Source organism: Leopardus geoffroyi, chromosome B2, assembly GCF_018350155.1.
Source record: "Leopardus geoffroyi isolate Oge1 chromosome B2, O.geoffroyi_Oge1_pat1.0, whole genome shotgun sequence".
NCBI classification, from domain to species: Eukaryota; Metazoa; Chordata; class Mammalia; order Carnivora; family Felidae; genus Leopardus; species Leopardus geoffroyi.
Window position 1 is genome coordinate 33,871,795 of NC_059332.1, and position 18,982 is coordinate 33,890,776.

General features: G+C 54.8%; 1 protein-coding gene across 7 annotated transcripts in view; it reads left to right on the forward strand.

Annotated features, from left to right (window-relative positions):
• ANKS1A (ankyrin repeat and sterile alpha motif domain containing 1A) overlaps positions 1 to 18,982 on the forward strand; it is a 178,197-nt gene that overhangs the window by 152,272 nt on the left and 6,943 nt on the right. For all 7 annotated transcript variants that reach the window (XM_045497962.1, XM_045497965.1, XM_045497961.1 and 4 more), the window contains 5 exons: positions 13,859 to 13,957; positions 14,768 to 14,920; positions 15,033 to 15,140; positions 16,833 to 16,997; positions 18,681 to 18,806. In XM_045497962.1, coding sequence (XP_045353918.1) covers positions 13,859 to 13,957; positions 14,768 to 14,920; positions 15,033 to 15,140; positions 16,833 to 16,997; positions 18,681 to 18,806 — 651 coding nt within the window. The remainder of the gene's footprint in view (positions 1 to 13,858; positions 13,958 to 14,767; positions 14,921 to 15,032; positions 15,141 to 16,832; positions 16,998 to 18,680; positions 18,807 to 18,982) is intronic.

The following is an 18,982-nucleotide window of genomic DNA, read 5'->3' on the forward strand; positions in this document are numbered from 1 at the left end:
GGTTCAACCAGCGAGCTGGGGCACTTGGCCCCTGGTGCTGAGTGTTGGGGGGCCTTCACTCTCCGAGCATACCCCTTCACCAGACTGGCTGGCAGGCAGGCAGGCAAGGGAGGCGGGCTGTCCCTTCCCTGTGGTTCAGTACTTTAGAGGCTGAGCTCTTAACTTCTCACCCCTCCTTCTTCTACTTTTGGAAACGGTAAGGTTCCCAACTGTTGAACATCAAGACTCCTTTAAAACTGCTTCCCTGCCCCTTCCTGTGCTCACACCCAGAAAGTAGCTAGGCGGGCATCTTGGTAAATCTGGCCCTGAGCCAAATGTCCATCCCGGAGGGTGCAGGGACTCTGCTAGACCACGGGTCTTTGGGGGAAGGACACTCATGGAGGGAGGCTAGCAGCTCAGTATTTCCAGGGCCCTCCAGGCTTCTCCTGTTGCCCTGGGTACGAGCTGTTCCTCGTCGCTGCTGTCTCAGTTCCAGCGGGGCACTGGCAGGTGGAGTCTGTACAGGAAGGAATGCTGATCGCACCTCACTTGAGCACATTACTTCCGGTAGCTAGAGTGGCCTGAGGAGCCATGCAGAGCATCCTGGGTAATTACATGTAAATTGCCAGATGGACTGTAAGGCTAATTGTTTTAGCAACCGGAAAAAAAGGAAAAAAAAAAACACACAAGAAAGGGCATTTTTATTGAGAAACATTGTTTGCGTTGCATATGGTATAATTTCCATCATGTTAGCTATGGTAGGTATATCTCCGTGTAGTTTGGTTTTCAGTAGGTTGCAAATGTTTTTCTTCGTTGTGAAATGCCCTGGAAACTTCTACAAGATGCATGAATAGCTTCCAGAGAGCTAAGCTCTCAAGGTAGGAGGAACATCTGGACACTAAGAGTGTTTCACAGACCAGGCACTGCTGTAGAATTTCCCTGTGACAGGGTCCAGCTCCTCCCTGTTGGGGTGGGAGGGACTTTGTCATCATGTGGTCTAATCACCTGTGCCTTCCCTTCCAGACAGTCTTGGCCATGATACTTTGCAGCGACAGGGAATTCCACCACCTTACAAAGTAGTAGCCACTCGTTCTTTGCATTGCTCAGGCTTAGTCAAAGTCTGAGTCCTTGTGGACTCTGTCTTTTGGGCCACAGAGAACACGCTTAAACCCTTTAGAAAACTGAAGACTTTCTGTCATGGCCTCTGGCATTTTATCTTGTCTAGGTCCAACATCCTCCTGTTCTGGGTTGTTCCTCCTATGATGTGATGACTGAGCTGGATAAGCACTGCACCTTGAACTTTATTCATACTCTCTTGCCTGCTGGCAGAAAGGGCCTTTGATTTGGAGGGGTCAGGGTCAGGACCAGGGCCGGGGCATTGGGGGCTGCCACGTGCTCCCTAGGCTGATCGGGCTGACACCAGACGCTGGGAGACAGGGCCCAGGAATCTAGCTCCTGCCTCTGCCGGCCAGCCCACCACACTGGCTCGCTCATCACAGCCAGTTCCGTTTTTCACCGTAAGTCTTGTCCACAGGAAATGGGCTTTCTTAGGACAAGGGAGGAAATGCATTTAATCAGCACGGAAGGAAGGTAATTGGTGATTGGCGAGTTTGAAGCTCCAAGCGTGCTGGTGCAAGTCTCCATATCTGGGGACCGAGCCTGACCTCCCTTCACAGAGGTGGCAGCGGAGTCAGTGATGGTGCTCCACATGCTGGAGTGTTAGGTGGGTGTCAAAAAACTGTTTTTGAAGAATGTCTGATGTGGGTAGACGTTGAGTGAAGGAATCAAGACACAAAAATCCATATGCAACATGATCTTAACTTTCAAAAAAGACAACAGCTCTGCACAAGAGATACGAGGGAATAAGCCAGAACGTTTTCAGTGGTTATCTGAAGAGGGTTGTGGATGGCTTTATTCTCTTATTTGGAACATAAGAGATTTTCTGCATTTCCTACAACGAATGGATCCAAAATCAGAAAAGCAAATAATGCAGGTGTCTTAAAGATCTTGATGGTCCAGCTGGGAAAACAAGGCACATAAAGCAGTAAAAACAACCAAGCGGCCAAGTGTTAAGTACTATGGTGAGGTGTGTAGGTGCTGCAGGAGCACAGGGGAGGAGAACCCGCCTTCCCAGGCATGGACCCAGTGCCCACGCTGAGCTGGCTCACAGCCCTGGGCATACTGCTGGTCAGGGCTCAGATGGGGCTGTGAGGCCCAGAGGGTGGAGACACTGCCAGTGAGGGGCAGGGCCAGGATGCAAGCCCAGATCTGTCCCAACTTTGAACTTCTGGGTTGCACTTGCTGTCTGAGGGTCTGCAGAGGCTGTGGGCTTGGAAAGACACAGGCAGAGGAAAGGCGAGTGTGGGGCCTGAGCCATCTGCGGTGAGTAAGGAGGCCAGTGTAGGGAGTGCAGTGAAGGGCAGGCCACTGGCTGGGCAGGAGGGGTGGGCTGGGCTCGACTGCAAGGGGCCTTGACAGCCACACGATGGGAGGCCGTCGGGTTGTTCCCCTCATCGGGCAGAGAGGCCCTGGCGTCGGGGTGCACCTTAGATGGCAGGGCATGGTAGAGAGGGCGTGTGGTGGGTGCTGTGCTGGATGACAGACAAACGGAAAATGGAGACGAGTCTGGCAGCCAGTGGAGGATGGGTTAGACACAGACTGAGCCACAGGCCCATCACCTCTTATAGCCAGCATCGTCACGGAGGCCTCTTGCTCCTCCCATCAATTTATTTCTCCACAGGCTTCCACCACATATGGATAGGCTCCTACTGTTTTCCTGTCTGTTTCTGAGACCAGGCCACCTTGTTCCAGTGTGTTGGGGAGGGATGACCAGTGAAGAGGAGCGAGCCCTGAGAGAGCCGAGAGGCATAGGCTTGGGGAGGAGGTCATTCTTTTTTGGCCTCCGTGACGTTTCCAGCCTGACCCCCAGACCCTGGAGCTTCTCTTCCTGTGTGCTCCCCACGTTAGCTCCTCACTCCTTAGCCCCAGAGGCCGGCTTTCTGTCCGCAGTGGGGCCATGCCCTTGGGTTCCTATCCTGGCTTCCCAAGCTCCCTCCCTCTGCGTTCTTCTCTCTCGGGCTTCAAGGGGCCTCTTTGGCCTGGGCAGGGGTGCCCTGGCACTGCTGTCTGGATGCCTCCCTGCCTCAACTTCCTCTCCACTTGCCCTAGCCCCCTCTTCTCCCCACATAGCACTCTAACTGCTAGAATTCTCTGTGCCCCAGAGTGAGGCAGGGCCCGCAAGGGAGGTTTCCTCAACTAGGGGCCTCGGGGGGTCAGTGGAGCTGGGCTTTAAAAGGAATACTCTTGGACAGTGTGGATCCTGCCTCCTGGACTGACTCAGTTCTGTGGTCACTTAACTCCTCGCGGGGTCCCAGGGGTTGACTGACATGCCACCAGATGCTTCCTTGTCTCCACTGGGCCCTTTTACCTTGAGACGAGGCAGGCTCACTCTGGGCCTCTTTCCAGGCCGCGTACCCTCTTGCTCTCCCTCTTCCTTTCTCTCTGCCAGATGGTGTGGAGTTCTCCGGGGTAGGGGTGACAGCAGCTGGAGTCCCACTGTGTTTGCCCCCACTTGTGTTCCTTGTGTGCTCTGTCCTTCTCCGGCCGCCTTTACAGTGGAAGAAACTGAGAACTGTTTTCATGTCTGTGAACTTAACTAACTGCCCTTGAAGATGTGTGCAGCAGGTGAACAGCTCCTGTTCTGTAGCTTCTGGCTGTGGACATCTCAGTGTGAGCAGCAGCAGGGGGTTCTGTGCTGGCCCCTCAGAACGTCCGAGTGTTCACGTATTCCAACCCCCAGCAGTGTGCATGTGCAGGAAGTGAGGCGTAGGGGGCAAGGCCCCGGGGTCCATGTGTCTCTGTCAGAGGCACAGACCTCCTCACACACCATGTGTCAAAGTTCAGGTGTTCCCAGGCATCCCCGAAGCCCACCCATGGACTCCTGGGGTCCACAGACACCACACTGAGGACTCTTGGACTCAGTCATTTGCCCAAGGTTGCTCCTCAAGCACACGGCTGAGCTGTCCTAGAAGCAGGTCTCCTAGGCCCAGAGTGGTGCCCCCACCTCCCACTCTAGTCCCACACCTGCTTGCCCAGGAACGTGCTGTGTCTGGGCCTCGTGCTCAGTGTGTCCCCCCAAAGAAGGGGCCTGGGAGCCAGTGAGCTAGGCTAGTGCTACCTGGCATCACTTGCAGGCGCCCGTCTGGACCAGGCAGACCATTCCATCCACCCCCTGTGTGTTGGGGGCCACTCGACTTCCAGAAGGCTGGAAAAAGCTGCTGGGAATCAGACCCCAGTGAGCTCTTGGCACTGAAGCCCTTCTGGCCCTGCAGCTGCCACCACCACGGGTCGGGGATGGTAGGTATCCCTGCCTCGTGTTCTCAGTGAAGTTGAGCAGCTTGCTGAGGCCACACTTAGGTGAACTGGGGGGCAACGGCTCAAGAGAAAAGTTGAGGTTCTACTTACTTGCAGAGGGAATCAGGGAGTTGGGAGATGTGGGTTTCCCTCCAGGTCCCCTCATAAGATTTTGGGCAGGTTGTTCTGCGCCCCCATATGTCCCCCTGTCCCATGGCGTCTCACTTGACTGCCTACTTCATGGGGGCATAAGCTGTGAAGGGGACACACTGTTACCTGTGGTGACATGTAACAGCGACTGAGACCAACTACAAACCTAAGAATGTAAGGCAGCAAGGCAGCATTTTCTCTGCAGTGGAATCAGATTTCTCTGTGGGAATCAGATTGGCCTTGTCCTCAGACCCACGAAGACGTAAAGCTTGCTCTGGGTGGTCTTGGGACCAAGCCCTTTGACCCCAGGCTGACTTGGGCCTGGGTAACTTACGCTGTTTATTTGGGGGATGAATGAAACACCTTGACCTCAGATAAGGCTCAGGTGTCCAGGGGCAGCGGGCAGCAGATAGATGGAAGGATGCTGTGCTGGTACAGGGAGAATGGGAACACTGAGAACTGGCTCGGGAGGACAGGGGGCATAGGGGTGTTGTTTCCGTGAAACTGGGAGGCGAGTCCCGGACGCTTGTGCTGTTGTCCCAGCCTTGAGGACCCTTCTGAAGTTGGCGGGCGGAGGGGCCTCTGGCTTCAGAAACGGGACTTGGTAACATTTGTGCTTCTTCCTCATCTTCTGTAGAACTGGTTGCATTTGTCACCTTCAAGTTCTGTCTCTCCAGGTGAGGGCAGGTCTGTGCTGCAGGGGGCAGGGGGTGACCAGGAGAGTAGCAGGTGTGGGTCAGGGCTGGGCCGCTCTTGTTGCTGAGGGTGTGGAGCTGGGGGAAGGTGCCCGTTTGGGAAGTGATGTGACACAGCCCCAGTCGGGAGGCAGCGGGGCCGGGCCAGACAGAGGCGAACAGAGAAACACGAGACTCGTTGAGCACCTGGTCCCTGAGCGCTCATCACCATGAGATTCATTATTTAACCTGCGAAGCAGGAGGGCTTGATCCTATTTACAAGGTTCTAACTTTCTAAGAACCTGGAGCAGCGCAGTTGGGATTTGAACTCAGTTCTTACTCCAGCGGGTTCTTACTCCTTTATGCCACAGCTGCCTTGCATGTGGTAGCTGGCACACGGAAAGCCCTCAGCCCCAGAAACGGTGAATGTCTGAGATGAAAGCGGCCACGCTGAATACAGAAATGAGGCCTGAGGGGCGGGCCAGGCAGAAAGTCTGGAAATCACCTAGGGGCAATGATAAACCTTCTTGTGAGGCCAGTCCAGCACTGCTCTGCCCAGGAGACCCTCTTCCACCAGACCATACCCGCCTTTGTTTGAGTGGGGGCCGGATCCCAGAGGGGCGGACGTGTGGTCGTCACTGGGCCCAGAGGTGGATGCCCAGGTGCACTATCACCAAGCCTGCTTTCTCACATACTCCTGTGTTGCACGCACACCTTTCCCTGTGACATTTAACGGACTCTCGTGACCGGCTGCAGTGACCGCACACGCCCCAATACATGGGCGCCCCGTGATTTAACCCGCCACTGGGCACTTTGGCTTCTCTGCCGCAGGCAGGCTTTGGCGGTTCCCAGGACACGTACCGGCCACAGCGATGGAGCCGTTCCGGGCACGGTCACCTGGGGCACAGGTTGCTGAACACGGGGCCCTGGTCTAAGTCAGGCCTGTCTTCTGAGGCTGGGGTTGTACTAAGTAAGCACACGGGTACCTGCACAGGTGGACCAGGAGCGAGAGGGGGCGAGCAGACCCAAGCAGTCTGAGGCCCGAGGGGCCTGGCAGGGGAGAGCGGGAAGGATCTTTGGGAGGGGGGCAGAAAGTGAGTAGGAGGTGCAGGGCTTTGTTGCTCGCCGCAGCTACACCAGTCTGGGCTTCCCCCCCAGGCTGCCTGTGGGCCCTGCCCTCCTGAGAGGGCAAGGGCTGAGTTTGAGCGTGGTGGAGAATTTGCAGTGTTCGCACTTCAGAGACTTAAACTGCTCGAACTGCTGGGTCCTGGATCCCCAGCTGACAGGAGGGGGAGCGGGTATGGCAGCCCCCGGAGAGCCCGGCTGACCTCACGGTCTGCCACGGAATCAGGGCCCCAGCAAAACAGTGACCAGAAGGGGTACCAGGGGTCCACCCAGCGCCTCCGTGCTGAGGGCTTGTCTGCCTTGAGGAGGGACTGAAACATCCCTTGGCCTTGTGTCTCAGCGATGGGCCTAGGCTAGAGCCTCACCTCCCACCTGTCGGGGCTTGCTGGTGGCAGACCCCCTTTCTTGCCCTGAGTGCTACCCTGTGCCTCAGGAGGGGGGCAGAGCACCATGCCATGCCTTCATGACAGGCGTGGGCTGGGGCTTCTGTAAATCGTTGATCCTCAGGTCTGGCATCAGCTTCCCAGGCCCCCCTCCAGGAAGCCGGGCTCGCACCTCTGCATCCTCAGACCCTTTGCCAGGGGCATGCTGAGCCCTGTATGCCTGGAAACAAGTCAGGAAGGGTGTTCAAATAGGGTGAAGTTCAAATGACTGCCCTCTCTCCACTTTGGTTCTTCTCTGAGCTGGGAAAGAGGCAGCTCTGTAACCTGAATATGGCAGGGACAGGGCTATGTGACCTCAGGCAAGTCAGTCGTTTGCTGAACCTCAGCTTCCTTGTGACGAAAAGGATAGCTTCCCTCTGCCCTGAGCAGGACCAGCTAACTCCCTGGCACAGCCCTCCAGCCCAGGCCCACCTTCCCACTTCCATCTCCTGGAACTTCTCTCTGCTCCCAGGCAGGGTGGCTTTTGTCACAGCTGCCTGTACCTGTGCTGTTCCCTCAGTTGGGGAGCTCTTGACCCACTTCTCTGCCCTCTTCCCACCTCCCTGTGAAACTCCCTCTGGACCCTGCCATCGCTCCCCCGCAGCTCATACGTCCCTGGGGCTCCCTTTCCCCACCCCAGCACGTCCCCACCTCTCCCCAGACCTCATCCTCTTCCCTCGCAGAGGACTCCAAAAGACCACAATCATGGAGTCAGCAGCACTGGTTTTGGCTGTTCAGCCTCTTCTTTTTATATCCGTGTTGTTGCCTCCAAAGTATCCTTAGTCATTCAACAGATTTTTATTATGCATGGACAACATGCCAGGCATTGCCCTAGATGCAGGTGGTGGCAAAGCCGTGAGTGAGACAGGCACCTCTGGCCCGTAACAGCCTCAGGACCCTCAGCCAGCAGCTCACTGTTTTTCCCTTTGGCTGAGAAGCGTCCACTCCAATGTGCCACACTCCAAATGTTCCCTTCTTAGGTCTTTTCCACTATTTGTTGAATGAAGACATGCCCGGCAGTTAAAATCCCAGCAAAATATTGACAAGTGTGATACCTCTCAGGATGCAAAAGGATCTTTCCTTCTCCTGAAGTCATATGGTCAGGAAGACTCTGAAGATAATCAGAGACCCCTGGAGGGCCAGCGAAAGCTAGAGAGAAAGGACTGGGGCCCCAACAGCCCTTTCCTCTGCCTCCGCCAGGACTCTCTCCACGACTCCCAGAGGCAGTTCCTGCTGTCCGTGCTCCTTCCCTTCCCATGGCCCCTGTCTTCCCCTCTGTCCACACATCCACTGAGCTACGCGCAGGATCTGGGCCTTGGAGACCCCGCTTAGCATCGACGCGCCCCTGTTGAAAGTGCCATCTTCTGCGCCCATTGGTGAGCCCAGTGACAGATACTGGTAGGAAGGAGAGGCCTTTCAAATAGATTGAGCTGAAGGAGAGTAAAAGTACCGCCACAATAGGCACGGCTTCTCGTTTGTGCCTTCTCAGGGAAGGACACCCAGGAATGATGGTGTATGATTGTGCAAGTCAGTCCAGGGGCACGCTTGCCCCAGCTGAGCTCTGATGGGCCGGCCTCTCCCTGAGTCAGCCTGTTCCTGGGCCCAGGGCTTGGGCTGTGTACACAGAGGCCTGGGCCACATCCTGACCCTGCTTCTCCTTCACTGTGAGGCCTCCGCAGGCCTTCCCCTCACCCACTTCTAGGGGCCCACGCAGCGTTAAAAGTTGGGATTCCATACAGGTGGAAGCACTGCCCCGGCCCCGGAGGTGGAGGGCAGGGAGGCGGGAGGGAAGTTCTATGTAGGGACCCTAGTTCCAGAGCCTGAGCGTCCCCAGCCCTGGGATGGCTTCCCTGCTGCTGCTGGTAGGTACCTTCCACGCTTTGCTTTGTCTTCAACAGAGCCCACCTCCCCAAACAAGTAGAAGGAGCCTGGAGCGTGACTTTGGAGTTCGTCAGAGGGACGTTTAACTGTCCTTCTGCAGCTCACAAGCTCCGTGACCTCGCATATGTCACTTCTGCTCTCTGAGCCTCAGTTTCTTTCAGCAATGTGGGCAGTTCCTATCTCAAAGGTTTTTGGGCAGCTTTTTTCAAGCGATGAAGGCAAAGTCCCCGCACAGTGCCAGGACGTGGTCAGGACTCGGGTTCACTGGCATCTCTTCATGTCACCTCCCCCACAAAGACCAGCAGAAGGTGCACTTACTGTGCATAGTGACCCTGACGACTGCTTCTTGCTGCCCTCTTCCCTGGATGTGTAGAGAGCAGGATGTGGCCAAGAAGGTGGGATCCTGGCACCGCCACTGGCCGTGAAACCTGGTTCCTGGCCTGTAAAGTGAGGAGCCGTAGTCAACGCCTGCCAGCTGGTTGCAAGGAGGGAGGAACAGGACAGGGAATGGCTGAAGCAGAGCCCTGGACGGGGAGGCACTGGTACTCTGTCCCTCCTCTGTCCTCCTGTCCTCCCTTCCTCAGGGACTGAACCCAGTCAGGCTGAGTGTCGACTAGTTACATGTTTCAGATTTCTCCTAGAATTAGAAACTTTTTCAAACCTAAGAAAAACGGGGCACTTGGGTGGCTCAGTCAGTTAAGCATCCAACTCTTGATTTCGGCTCAGGTCCGGTTTGTGAGTTCAAGTCCCGAATCGGGCTCTGTGCTGATAGTGCAGCGTCTGCCTGGAATTCTCTGTCTCCCTCTCTCTGCCCCTCCCCTGCTCACACGCACGCTCTCTCTCTCCCTCTCTCAAAAATAAACAAACATATAAAAAATAAAATCTAAGAAATCTCTATTAACTGAAATGCTTAGGCCAATGAGCTGTTCTGCTTTCTTAGCTCCCTAATTGCTGGCTCGCAACAGGGCCTGGAAGATAGCAGCCCTCAGTATAAACATTAACGTGATAGAAGGTAAAGTAAAGAGTCTCTTTTCCCCCACAGCCCTTCTTGTGAAGATGGTTCCAAAAGGCAGTGGTCCCTTCCTCCCTTTAGTAAAGGGGGTGTGGAAACTTCCAGAATGTTTCTTGCCTTTGAGGATTTGTAACACCTCGTAGTCACCACGCAGACTAATCCGAGAGGATGTAGGTGTGGCATGTGCAGGAAATGAGGAGACCCTGCCTGCACCCTGGACATGCTCTGGCAACTACCTGCTTTGATTTTCCGTCACATCCTTTACTTTGGTTTGGTTTACCTCTGCCTCTTTCTTCTCACTGCCGCATACAGCCCCCTAGTCCTCTTGACGGGTTAATGAAGGCCCTGTCTCCAGCTGGATCCGGTTTTCCCAGTTGTCAGCCTTCAGTTCAGCTTTAATGTTGCCCTAAAACCGTGTGAAGGGTTATGAGTAAATGCTGGGGATACGGTAGGATTTCAGAAACTCCCTGCAGTGCTGTCATCTCTGAGGTGCCCCGGTCAGTCCAGTGCGTGTCCTCACCAGGTGAGGACTCATCGTCAGGCAGAGTCTGGGCAAGAGGCCACCTCTCTCTGCCTTTCCCGTCAGCACACCGTAGATGTGGGCCCAGAGGGACTGCAGGAACTCAGGGTGGTGACTCCTGACTTTGGGGTGACTCAGGAACTGGCCTCAGACCTGGAGAGAGTGGTACCCTTGTCGCACAGAGCCTTCTACAGGCCCACGCCTCCCTGGTGCCCCTGCGAAGGGGTGTGTTCTGTCTGCAGCCTGAGCAGGAGAGCTTCCGGTCTGGCTTCAGAGCTCTCTCCCCGGGCTCTCTTGAGCCTTGGAAGGGGTCCTCTGCGGGGCAAAGGTTTTTGTCACCATGCACGGGCTCCGGGGGGCTACTGTGCCAACATGCACCGTGGCTCAGGCACAAAGGCGAGACTGCCAGGTGAGGGTCTGCATGCGCTGGCCCGAGTTGCTTAAATAGAAATAGAAAGTCCAGAAAGAGTCCCAGAAACACACAAATTTAGGACACAGCAGAGGTCACTTCAGATTGGTAGAGAAAAGATAGTTCATTCAAGAAATGGACAGCTTGCTGCCTAGGAAAAAAAATAACTGAATCCTGACTCTTGAACTTCACTTAAAAAAAAATTGTAGATTAAAGATTTAATGGTAAAAATGAAACTAAAATTACAGGAAGAAAATATGCAAGAATTGTTTTTAAAAATCTTGAAGAGGGAGGTCTTTCTCAGCCTGACAGAACTAAGAGAAGCTCTGCGGGATATAGGTACAGACCAATAGATTTCTGCACGAACAAAGCCAACATGAAAGTCAAAAGAGAAGTGACAAACTGGAAAAAACGAATGTCTATTTCCAGATAATAGGTTAATTTCCTTACTTTTATTTATTTTTGAGAGAGAAAAAGCGCTTATCAGGGAGGGGCAGAGAGAGAGGGGAGAGAGAATCCCAAGCAGGCTCCACACTGTCAGCTCAGAGCCCAACATAGGGCTTGAACCCACGAACCGTGAGATTATGACCTGAGCCCAGGTAGAATGCTTAACCGACTAAGCCATTCAGATGCCCTGATTTCCTTAGTTTTTAATGTATTTCTACAAATCAAGTACAGAAAAGATCAGTACCTCCAGAGATAAACACCCAAAGATATAAAGGGATAATTGCTGGAAAAGGAGCTATGGATGTCCCCCACACATGTGGCCCCAGAGCGTATGGACAAGACAGCTGGGCTGAATCCCGGCTCCGTGCTTACATATGTGTGACCCTGCAAGTTGTTCATGCTCTCTAGGCTCAGCCTCCTGAGCTGTAAAGTGGGGGTAACGATAGTCCCTTTTATTAAATGGGTCACCAAGTCTAAAGCCTGTAGAACATGGAGTGGGGCAGGAATCACAATGTAAATACCTGATAGATAAGGAGCGCCTAGGGTGGCTCGGCTGGCTGGGCATCCAGCCATTGGTTTCAGCTCAGGTCATGATCCCAGCGTCGTGGAATCAAGCCCTACATTGGGCTCCGCCCTGAGCAGGGAACCTGCTTAAGATTCTCTTTCTCTCTCTCCCACTCGCACACGCACACATGCTCTCTGTCGCTCAGTAAAAAATATAAATAAATACTTGACAAAACCTGAAAAGGTGCTGGAGCTTCCCCTGTGAGTGGGATGCTTTTACAATAGGAAGTGTGCAGTGATAAGCCATTTCTCTGCAATTGTTGCTGACAGTGTGACAAATCTAGCACTCATGTCATTGATGGGAGTATAAATGTGTGTTAGACTTCCAAACACACATATCCTTTGACCAAGCAGTGTCTCTTGATAACTATCCCAGAAATGATGCACATATGGGGGTATTCATGCAGTACTATTTGTAAAAGCTGGAATTGGAAATAGTCATCGTGCAGCAGGGACCTAGTTAAATAATTTATAATATGTCCCTAACCTGGATGATCATGCGGCTTTTATTTTTTTATTTATTTTTTTCTTTTCTTTCTTTTTTTTTTTTTTTAATTTTTTTTTTCAACGTTTATTTTTTTGGGGACAGAGAGAGACAGAGCATGAACGGGGGAGGGGCAGAGAGAGAGGGAGACACAGAATCGGAAACAGGCTCCAGGCTCTGAGCCATCAGCCCAGAGCCCGACGCGGGGCTCGAACTCACGGACCGTGAGATCGTGACCTGGCTGAAGTCAGACGCTTAACTGACTGCGCCACCCAGGCGCCCTGATCATGCGGCTTTTAAAAAAATAGGCAGGTCTAAATATCCTGATGTGAAGCAATCTCCTGTATACCTGTAAAACGTACCTCGTTTTATTGTGCTCCGCTTTATTGCACTTGGAAGATCCTGCATTTTTTACAAACAGAAGAAGGTTTATGGTAACCCTGCGTCGATCAAGTCTGTCAGCACCATTTTTCCAACAGCATTTGCTCACTTGGTGTGTCTGTGTCATATTTTGGCAATTCTTGCAATATTCCAAATTTTTTCTTTATTATTATTTTATGGTGATCTGTGATCAGCGATTGTAACTCACTGAAAGCTCAGATGATGGTTAACATTTTTTTAGCAGTTCTTTGTAATTAAGGTATGTACGTTTTTTAGACATAATGCTATTATATACTTAATAGACAATATAGCACAGTAAACATAACTTTGGTATGCCCTGAGAAACCAAAAAATTCACTTTACTCACTTTATTGCTGTGGTCTGCAACCAAACACATGAGGTCTCTGAGGTATGCCTGTATATTAAGTAGTAAGAGTAAGGGGTTGAACAAGATGTACAAGAATTCCGTTTGTGAGAGAAGGAAACTGGCCTCAGAGGGACATCCGGAAAAGTGGTACCAGTTGGCTCTGTGTTGGTGAGGGGGGGTGCTGTGGCTGAAGGTGGGGCAGAACGTGTGAGTTTTCATGGATCATAATCTGAAAAAACTTACCTGATGACGCTACTGTGAGGCATAAAGCCTCATCATAGAGGTTGGGGACAGGGAGCAGCCAGGTCTTAGCCCCACCGCCAGATGTGTGGCCTCGGCAAGTTCCTGACCTCCCTGCCTCCTTTTCTGCATCCTTAACACGAGGATGAAAAGGATCCACCGCACAGGGGCATGAGTGTGAACTGGTGTGTCCGGGTCACAAGCTCTGGGGCCTGTCATCTAGCAGGCAAGTGCACAGTGAGCGCCAGACCTCCCTCTCCTCCCCGTCAGGGGTCAGGTTCATGGCCCAACTCTGGCACCCCCCCCCAGCTCCCGGGGCCAGAAGACTTTCTCTGACATCTCTCCGCTTTGACACTCCTCTCCTCCCTGGGTTGAGGCTGGTTCCTTGGCTGACCACCTGATGTGGCTGTTGCAGCCTTCGAGTTAGGAAAGCATGTCTGTGAGGAAGCTTGGGCTGGTCCACCTGCCCTTCACCTCGGATGGTTGTGGAACCCGCCCCCGAGAAGCGCGTGGACACAGAGCGGGGCCAGGGCTGTGCCTGGACCTGGACATGCCGGACCCCGCCCCGGGTTCGGCTGTGGCCCGCATCACTGCCCTGTGCACATTCAGAGCCCCGGCGCTGCCCAGCCCGCCGGGGGGCCGCTCGGGCGGGAGTGGGCCGTCTGGGCAGACTTGTGTGCTGTGCACCTCGGACTCCTGCCTACACAAGACTCTTGCTGCCTGGCCCGGCCTCCCTGGGGAGCTCGGGGTCTCCGTCCCTCTCAGCGCTGGTGCTAGAGGAGGGGCCACGCAAGGCTGCCGTCAGCCACCCGTTCACGAGGGCGCTCACGTGAACCTCTTCTGCTTCCAGGGGCCTAACGTGATGGAAGAGCAAGACCTGCGGGAGATTGGCATCAGTGACCCACAGCACCGGCGGAAGCTGCTCCAGGCGGCACGGTCCCTGCCCAAGGTGACCGCTGACAGCTCGGTGGCCTCAGCCTGTGCCGAGACAGGGCCCTGTCCCCGACGCCACCTGGACCCAGAATAGGGAAGGAGCTTGGCTCCAGGGCATGCAGATCACCACAGGCTGTCTCTCATTCCGAGGGACACGGCGGGCAGCACAGAGGCCTGTTTACTTTCTTGCCAAATCCCGGGGCCCGGAGAGTCAGCAGAGACTAAGGACAGTTGGGGACCCGGTACAGGCTCTGGGGGGAGGCTCCAGACCCCTGCCCAGCACAGGAGCTGGTACCCACAGGTTTGGCCTGTCACCTGGAGCCTCTTGGGGTCTTTCCTGACTCACCGGAGACCAGGCCAGCCTGCACCGACCCCTGACGTCAGCCCCTCCCCAGGAAAGGCAGAGAGGTGCTCAGGGCGGCAGGGGAGGCAGTTTTTCCCTGGGGGAGCCAGGGGCTGGTAGGCCCAAGCCTCTCCCCCTCGACTATGGTGGTGCTAAGTCCAGGGTACCCAGAGCTGGGGAAGCATGAACAAGTCCCAGCAGTGGGGCCAGTGCCTACTTCACAGGAACATACCATGTTGTCCCACCAAGTCTGTGACCTTGTCATAGCTCAGTGGGAACCCCTCTGCAAACCTTTCTCCCATCGAGCTGTACCCACTAGGGCCGTCTTCCCCAACCCTGGAATGCTCCGGTGACCCCAGATGGGGGAGCCGGGACCAGAGCAGTGGTACAAAGGGCTGTGTGAAGGGAGGAGACTCTGGTCCTCTGGACTTTTGTCCCATGAGTGCTGAGATGTCAGTCCTACTGCCCCTTCTTGCCCCACAGGTGAAAGCTCTGGGCTATGACGGCAACAGCCCCCCATCAGTGCCCTCCTGGCTGGACTCCCTCGGTCTGCAGGACTATGTCCATTCCTTCCTGTCGAGTGGCTACAGTTCCATTGACACTGTGAAAAACCTCTGGGAACTGGAGCTTGTCAACGTGAGTGCAGCCTCTGCTCAGGCTGGGCCTGACCCCCGAGGGTGCGGCCTGGGGCTGGGAGGAGAGCTGCGGGCGCAGGTGTGGCCTGACCCCTCCTCTCACCCCTGCCCAGGTCCTGAAAGTCCACCTGCTCGGCCATCGCAAGCGCATCATCGCCTCCCTCGCAGACAGGCCCTATGAGGAGCCACCCCAGAAGCCCCCGCGGTTTTCCCAGCTGAGAGTGAGTTGGGGAGGAGTGGAAAGAGATCGGTGGGTGTTCTTCATATAGCTAGGAATTAAAGAGAATTCTTGAGAGATTCTTTAGAGACACTCTGATCTCTATAGTAGAGGAGTGAACGATCCTTCCCCTCTCATTGTTGGACCAGTTCTGCCCCTGGACCCAAGCAGCACAGAGCAGGAGTTGTTGGGCTGGTCATTTATCAATTACATGCCTCCCATCTACATCAGAAGCTTGACGGGGCCTATAATAAAGGGTTCTGTTTAAATATATGTAGAAAGTAAAATGTTAGAAAAAGTAGCAAAGCAAATATCGAAATCCCAGCAGCTGCTGGTGACAGAGCCAGTGGGGCAGGCAGGGGGCAGGAGGAGCCCCCTTTCCAGCAGTCTGACGTGAACCGGAAACAAGGCTTGAAATCCACAGCAGGACCTGTGCCCTCCCCAAGTCTTTGGAAGGAAAATCCCTGCACTGGGGTGGGCTAGAGAACCTGTGGTTTTATTTATTTTTTTAATAAATTGTTTTTAATGTTTACTTACTTATTTTGAGAGAGAGAGAGAGAGAGCACACAAGCGGAAGGACAGAGAGAGAGGGAGACACAGAATCTGAAGCAGGCTCCAGGCTCTGAGCTGTCAGCACAGAGTCCGATGAACGGCTCCAACTCACGAACAGTGAGATCATGACCTGAGGTGAAGTCAGATACTTAACCGACTGAGCCACCCAGGCGCCCCTGATTTTATTTATTTTTAAATGTTTGTTTATTCTGAAAGAAAGAGCTCGCGGGCACGCCCACGTGAGCACAAGCAGGAGAGGGGCCGAGAGAGAGAATCTCAAGCAGGCTCCACACTCAGAGCAGTGCCTGACAAAGAGCTCGATCCCATGTCCCTCGGATCATGACCTGAGCCAAAACCAAGAGCCACCCAGGTGTCCTGAGAATTTGTGGTTTTAAAATCCTCACGGATGCTTTGTGCTGAAGCCAGATAATCCCTGACTACAGGTTAGACTCTGAGGGCCCACGCTGAGGTCTGGGACAGGCTCTGTTCCCAGATCTGTGAGACTGAGGCCCTGACGAGCACTGGGCCCCGAGCAGGGCCCTCCGAGCCTCAGCCCATGGACAGCAGCCTCACGGCGTGGGAGTTACACAGGAGACCGGCCTGAGGAGCCAATGCACAGCTGACATTCAGTCATGAAGACCTGAGGAGACAGGGCCTCAGGGTGTTGACTGGCAGCCTGTGTATTTTCTCAAAAAGAGCTTTGCATTTGGCCACGGGCCCCAGAGATCCTCAGTGAGTTGTGACCGATGAGTCCATCTTTGCTGAATATCAAAGTGGCTTCCCAGCCCTGTAACCATCCCTTTCTCCGTGTGGCTTCAGGCCAAGGAGGGCGCAAGTGAACTGGGGGTGCCCCCGGTGGCTGCTTGCCCACCCTGCTTGTCGCCAGGGCTTCTTGACTCCGGGAAGAATTTGGTTGGTTTGACTGTACCTGGGCTGGGCCCAGAGGCGAGGTTCCCCACCGGCTCCTGGCCCAGCATGCCATCTGTTTGGTGCCTGCTTGGTGTTGGTCCTTAGCTTAATGCCCGTTCTGACGGGTACACCTGCCCACGCGGGGCCCTAACCAGCCCCAGGACTGGCTGACACCTCCAGTCTAGGGACTGATCTGATGGGTCCCAAGGTTTACCTGGGTTTCTCTCCACTGCAGTGCCAGGACTTGCTCTCCCAGACATCATCCCCGCTGAGCCAGAATGACTCCTGCACTGGCCGCTCTGCTGACCTGCTGCTGCCTCCTGGGGACACGGGCAGGAGGCGGCATGACAGTCTTCATGACCCTGCGGCACCTTCTCGAGCGGAGCGCTTCAGAATCCAGGTGAGGCAGGAGGGGAGCTGTGAACGGGAGTCCCCAGACCCCTCCACTGCCCCTGTGTCCCAGCGTCAGCAGCAGGAGGAGGACCCCGCCTCCTCCCCCTCAGCCCCACCCAGCCTGTGTCTGGCGTCCAGCCCCGAGACTCCTCGGCTGTGACCACCTGGCTGTGGTCAGCTGTCACTGCGAGGGCCTTTCCTGTATCTAATGTGGCCTCAGAAGTTCAGATCCACTGTCTCCTCTTTGACTACAGCCTCTCCCTTCCAGCCCCTCAGGCTACCGGCCCTGTTTCTCCGCCTCTTGGCCCCTTCTTGCTTGTCCTGCCTGTACCCCAGAACTGCTTTCTCCCCTCCTCATCTCCACACCCTGCACCCTGCCTGCCCAGCAGAACTGCAGCCTGGGTCAGACCCTGTTCTTCCTGCTACGTTTCTGCAGCCCGGTGTCGGGCACAGCTGGGAGACACATGTGGCTGTGCCATCTACTCTCACAGACCCACCAGCCGCTGCTGGGCCCCAGGCTGGCTTGAAGCCCTTGCCCTAGGTTGGCCCCATCCTGCATTCCTTGCTCGAGTCTGACAGGGCATCGCGTTCAGGGCTCCCGGATGTATTCAGGCCTCACCTGTCCGGCTTCCTGCCTTGCACAGATTCCAGGCTTTGTCTCTTATCCCCCACCTTGGCCTGCTGATCACAAGATTGACAGGTGTCCCTCATCCCCTCCCACCCCCCACCCCCCACCCCCCACCGCTAAGGTGAACTTGAAATTCACTGCTTTTTCCTCTCTCCCTTTTTTTTTTTTTAAGGTTTTATGGGGAGAGAGAGAGAGAGAGAACACAGCAGGAAGGGGCAGAGAGAGAGGGAGAGAGGGAGAATCCCAAGCAGGCTTCGTGCTGTCACACAGAGCCTGACATTGGGCTTGATCTCATGAACAGTGAGATCATGACCTGAGCCGAAATCCAGAGTCGGACACTTAACTGCCTGAGCCACCTGGGCGTCCCTGCTTTTTTTCTCTTGCTCATACTTCTCTCCAGCACCTGCGGATTTCCTTCACCTTTCACCAGCACAGCCATGACTTTGACGAGATTGGAAAAGCATGTTGTCCAAAAGTTTTAGTTGCTCCATATGAGGAGACTTCCGCACAGTGCTGGGAATGGAGGTCATAAATGTTTCCTAAATTTCTTCCCACCTCCCCACTTTTACCAGTGCCCTGGTAGAAGGACCCCGTCACCTAGCACCTGGATTTCAGTGGCCTCCTACCCTCTCCCCCACCCCAGCTTCCACCTCAGGGAACACTACAGAAGGTCTCCCTAGCACTGGATACTTGCCTGCCCCAGAAGCACGTGGGGCGATCCCTGACTTGGATGTGAGGCTCCCAGGGACCTGGCTCCTGCTCCCCATCCTTCATGCTTTGTGCTTGTTTTCTCCTCTCTGGTTTTAGTCATTTCCCGTCTCCACCTCAGAGCCTTCCTGACCGAGCCTGCTCTCAGGTGGCTTAGGTCCTGCATCTCTGGTGGGGATGGGCCTCACCTTCGCCACAGTGCCTCTGCATGGCTTGTCTGTCCCCTGCCCTCCCCACCTGCTCTTGAACCCCTTGTGGCTGGCTTCTTTGCCCTTGGGTGGGCTGGAGCTCGCAGAGAGCCCATGAGTTCCTCTGGAGTGGGCAAGCATACCTGTGACCCTGCGTGTTCTACAGGAAGAGCACCGCGAGGCCAAGCTGACCCTTCGACCCCCCAGCCTGGCCGCCCCCTATGCCCCTGTGCAGAGTTGGCAACACCAGCCGGAGAAACTCATCTTCGAGTCCTGCGGTTATGAAGCTAATGTGAGTTGCCCCTGCTGCCCATCTCTCCCGGCCGGGACCAGGGCTCCAGTGCTGTTCTGTACGTCTCAGACGCCCCCAGCACCTAGGGAGAAGGGGGGCCTCCCAGCTAGGATAGGGGAAGGGAGTTGGGAGAGGAAACCCTTTGGCTCTGGTCCCAAATTGGTTGGGTCGCCCTG